This window comes from Rhinopithecus bieti, unplaced genomic scaffold (assembly GCF_001698545.2).
Source record: "Rhinopithecus bieti isolate Rb0 unplaced genomic scaffold, ASM169854v2 scaffold_13617, whole genome shotgun sequence".
Taxonomy (NCBI): Eukaryota; Metazoa; Chordata; class Mammalia; order Primates; family Cercopithecidae; genus Rhinopithecus; species Rhinopithecus bieti.
In genome coordinates this window covers 484,995-489,914 of record NW_016807714.1, presented here as the reverse complement: position 1 = coordinate 489,914, position 4,920 = coordinate 484,995, and the positions used below count along the sequence as shown (strand labels likewise).

At 53.4% G+C, this 4,920-nt stretch overlaps 1 protein-coding gene across 3 annotated transcripts in view; it reads left to right on the top strand.

Annotated features, from left to right (window-relative positions):
• The first annotated feature begins 3,363 nt into the window (after window positions 1-3,363).
• Window positions 3,364-4,920, top strand: part of TOP1MT (DNA topoisomerase I mitochondrial) — a 34,748-nt gene continuing 33,191 nt past the window's right edge. For 2 of the 3 annotated variants that reach the window (XM_017883421.1, XM_017883422.1), the window contains exon 1: window positions 3,364-3,516. In XM_017883421.1, coding sequence (XP_017738910.1) covers window positions 3,395-3,516 — 122 coding nt within the window. In that variant the 5' untranslated portion in view covers window positions 3,364-3,394. The remainder of the gene's footprint in view (window positions 3,517-4,920) is intronic. The other variant, XM_017883420.1, reaches the window with a different exon arrangement.

Here is a 4,920-nt window from a genome sequence, read left to right as displayed (position 1 = left end):
TTTTAAAAATAATATATATGTATATATATATTTTGAGACGGAGTCTCACTCTGTTGCCCAGGCTGGAGTGCAAGGATGCGATCTCAGCTCACTGCAACCTCCGCTTCCCGTTGGGTTCAAGTGATTCTCCTGCTTCAGCCTCCCAAGAAGCTGGGATTAACAGGCATGCGCCACCACGCCTGGCTAATTTTGAATTTTTAGTAGAGACGGGGTTTCTCCATGTTGGTCAGGCTGGTCCTGAACTCCCGACCTCAGGTGATCCACCCGCCTTGGCCTCCCAAAGTGCTGAGATTACTACAGGCATGAGCCACCAAGCCCGGCCAAAAAACATTTGTTTTAAGAGATGGAGCCTGTTGTTCAGGCTGGAGTGCAGTAGCCTGATCATAGCTCACGGCAGTCTTGAACTCTTGGGTTCAAGCAATCCTCTCGCTCAGCCCCCGAGTAGCTAGGACTACTGTAGCAGGACAGGTCGCAGACAAAACCTCTCGGACACCAGTTTTAGGAAGGAAGAGGCTTTAATCAGCTAGGAACATTGGTAGAATCGTGTCTCAAGATCCAAGCTCCCCAAAGTCAAGATTGCTGTGCCTTTTAAGGACTTACAACTGTAAGGTGTCCACATGAAAGGGCCTTGATACGTTGTGCAAGCAGGGGCTGCATGACTGGGCTGCATGCACTGGTGATCAAAACCGAACCGAACAGGGAGTTACACAATGCTTCCTCATACAGTGTCTGGGATCGATAGATAACTTAAGTGATTAGGTCAGGGGTCGATCTTTTTAACTACCAGGCCTGGGGTGTGGCGCCGGGCTGACTATTGAATTTCACTTCTGCCTTTTCTTTAACTCCTACGTTTTCTTTTCTTTGAGGCAAAAATTAGGCAGAAGACAATATGAGAGGTGGTCTCCTCCCTTTCTACAGGTACACACCATCATGCCCGGCTAATTTAACAATCTTTAGTACAGATGGGTCTTGCTGTGTTGCCCGGGCCAGTTTTGAAGTTTTGAGATCTGCAACTTTGTTATTCTTTTTCAAATATTGTTTTGGCCATTCTGGGTCCCTTGTATTTCCCTGTGAATTTTAGGATCAGGTTGTCCATTTCTGCAAAAACGCCAGCTGGAATTTTGATGGGGATTGTATTGAGTTTTTGGATCTGTTCGGCGAGTATTGCTGTCTTAACCTTATGAAGTCATCCGGTCCGAGAACATGGGATGGCTGCTCATTTATTTAGGCTGTCTTTAATTTCTTTGGCCAATGTTTTACAGTTTTCAGAGTATAAGCTTGATACTTCCTTTGTTAAATTTATTGTGCAATATTTTATTTTTTGATGCTATTGTAAATTATTTTCTTAATTTCATTTTCAGTTTGCACATGGCTCCTGGTTAGAAATACAACTGATGTTTGCATATTGATCTTGTACCCTACAGTTGTGCTGAATTCATCTATTAGCTCTATTAGTTTTTGTGGGTTCTTTTTTAAAATTTTATTTTCTATAGAGATAGGGTCTCACTATGTTGCCCAGGCTGGTCTTGAACTCCTGGATTCAAGTAATCCACTTGCTTCGACCTCCCAAAGTGCTTGGATTACAGGCATGAGCTATGGTGCTCAGCCAATTTTTGTGGATTCTGTGGGATTTTCTATATACAAGATTAGGACACCTGCAAATAGAGATAATTTACTTCTCTCTTTCTGATCTGGGTGTCTTACTTCATCTGCTTGCTTGTCTGCTCGGTGAGAGCCTCTGGTACCGTGTTGAGTGGCAGTGGTGAGAGTGGACATCCTCATCTTATTCTTGATTTCAGGGGGAGCATCCAGTCTTTCTTCTTGCATGTGAGGTGAGCTGCGGGGTTTTGTGGATGCTGCTTTTCAGGTTAAGTTTCCTTCTGTTCTGTTCTTGAGTGAGTTTTCCATTCTATTTATCATGGATTTGTCTGGTGCTTTTTCTGCATCTATTGAGAAATCTTAGGGTTTTTGTCCTGCCACACTCCCTCTTACAAAACCTGAGGAATCAGCTGGGCATGGTGGCTCACACCTGAAATCCCAGCACTTTGGGAGGCCAAGGCACTTAAGCCCAAGAGTTCAAGACCAGCCGGGGCAACACAGGGAGACCCCATCTCCACAAAAAGTAAAAAACAATAAACCAAAAACCCTTAGAGACCTGAATTGGAAAACACATTGACTTCAGGATTTTGTTGAAGGAATGGTGGGCCTGGGCTAAGGCCCTGTTCTGGTTTGTAGAAAGGGTTGTCTGAAAAAATAATGCATTGCTGTTCCGCAGCCCCTGGGAGGAGGTGGCCCACCCGGAGAGCCAGCTGCTGTGTCCTGGTGTGTGTGTACCTCCAGCTGCTGAGCTGCTCATTCTGAAATGATGGGACACCTACCAGGTCTGCCTGGGCCCTGAGGGCCAGCGAGTGCAGCCCTCAGCCTCTGCCCGTGGCTTCCAGCAGCTAGATGACATGGACACTGAGTCAGCTGATGGCAAGGGAGGGTCGCTGAGGGCGTGCGGTGGCAGCCCAGGCTCCTTTCCTGCCTGTGTCCACTGCATTCCCAACGGTCACAGCGAAAGTGCGGGATGCATGTGAATTCATCTGCTTCCCACGGTCCTGGTGTCTGCGTTTTACCGGGGAAGAACAAGGCTGCAGTGCTGCCAGAGGTGAGCGGTGTGGCCTGTTGTGGCTCAGGGCCCGCTGCCAAGTGCTGGTCTAGAGGTTTCGCCCCTTGGCCATGCTCCCCAGTGAAGACACTGGGGTTAAACCCTGGCCAGGGTCAGTGGTCATGCTGAGGACTGAGTGCAGGAAGGAGGCTCCAGCTGTGCCCGGTCTCTGGTCTCTTTGGGAATGAGAGGCTGGTTGGCAGTGATGATTTCGCAGGACTTCCAGTGACCTTTGTCCAGAGGCACCACCTCTGAGGGGCTGCTGTGGGCTGGATAGCAGGCGCTTCTGCCGGTTTCTGCATCCTGGAAGTGCTGCTGTTTGTAGGGGATGAGGTAGGGGGCCATCTGAGCCTGTGAGGTCCCTTCTCCCGAGCAGCGGAGCATGTGCTTAGGAAGGACCTGCCAGGTGCCCCTGCCCTCAGAGGCTCTGGGAGAGAACTGTGTGCCGGCCCTGGGCAGGAGCTCACTGGCCTGCTCGTGTGACCTGTGGGGCACCCTGACAGCCAGCCCTGTGCTGCAGAGGTCAGTGAGACTGGGTTTGGATCTAGGGCCCCGCCCCAGTGTGAAGGGGCGCTGGACCACGAAGGCAGGGAAACCAGGGGGAGGCCGGCAGGACAGTCGGTGGCCCCGCTGCCGCAGCCCGGTGCAGGCTTAGACCGCACAGCCTCGGAAAGAGCGCCGCTGGGGGCGGAGCTGGCCGCTGGGGCGGGGCCCAGCTTGTCGCCCTTTCCCCGAGGCCGGCAGATGCGCGTGGTGCGGCTGCTGCGGCTCCGGGCGGCTCTGACGCTGCTCGGGGAGGTCCCCCGCCGCCCGGCCTCCCGGGGCGTCCCGGGCTCGCGCAGGACGCAGAAGGGCAGCGGAGCCAGGTAAGGGGGCCCATTGGGCAGGCGGCGAGGGTCCTGAGCACCGGGCTGGGTTAGGTCCAGAAAGGGGAGTGACAGGCCTCGTGGGACTGCCTTGCCCTGCTTCCGGTTTCCCCAAAAGTCGGGCCAGGAGAGCATGCGTGCCGCGGTGTGACCGGCGTGACCGGCCCGCCTCCTGCCCGGGGTGTACAGGCCCCCCGTGACGTCACCCCTCCTTCCCCAGGCACCACCCCCCCAACCCTGTTTGGGGAAATCTCCCCCCTTTTTTTGGCTTGCGGTTTCATCATTTGTGTGTGTAGCTGTGCCTGGGCCTCAACACTGTAGGGTTTGGTTAGGTACTTTATAAAAAGCTTATGTTGCTGTGCGTGGTCTTCTGAGACCCGCCCTTTCCTGGAGTCGGTTCCCGGGTTGTCTCCAGGACCGATTCTGCATGACCGCGGGCGCTCACTGTCATATCTCCATCACCAGGCACACGCCGCATGGGTCCAGTGGCCCTCCCTGGTGGCTGTTCGTGGGCCAGGCGCTTTCCTGGGGGACATGTGAGAAGCCCTGCCGGCGCTTACTGGGCCTGGGGTAGCCGCATGGGGTTGGGTCTCTGCGCACGAAATGCTGGAGGTTTCCGAAGAGCTGGAGAGTTGACAGCCTCACTGGTGCGTGGGAGATCCTGCAGGAGTTTCCGTCTGTCGTTTGCCATCATTCTCTTGGTGCTTCCAGCGTGGTGTGTCTCTGCGGCCTGGTGGTGCGCTATCACCATATCCATTCACAGCTGAGGGCCTGCACCGCTGCCCAACGCCATGCCGCAGAATGTCCTGTCTGCCTCCAGGATCTTGGGACCCAAGAGAGCCCAGATGGGGGAGGGTGTCTTGGGAGGAGGGAGTTCTGGCCTGCGCGTGGAGCTGGGGCTGGCTGTGGGCCCTGCACTGAGGCACATCTGTCCGAGGGTGCACAGGCAGGTAGGTGCTTTCCAAAAAGTGCTGCTGGGCTGCAGTCGCCCAGGTGGAAAGGTGGGTTTGGAGCAAGGTCTCCCTTTGAAAGCCAGCTTGCGTCTGATGGTGGTGCTTGGTACCTGGGTCTCTGCAGGGGCGAAAGAATGTCACTACAACGTGCACAACGTGCAGTCCTCAGTTGGGCTTGAGCGCACACCCAGCACTGCAGCCCTGCCTGGCTGCTGGCCTGCAAGTTGTTTCAACTCAGTGTCTTCATCTGTGAAATGAGACTGATGGTGTGATTACCCTAGAGGCTTTGTGTTACTGTCAGTTCTTTATTATTATTATTATTATTATTATTATTATTATTATTATTATTATTTCTTGAGACAAAGTCTTGCCCTGTTACCCAGGCTGGAGTGCAGTGGTGCAATTTCAGCTCACTGCAACCTCTGCCTCCTGGGTTCAAGTGATTCTCCTG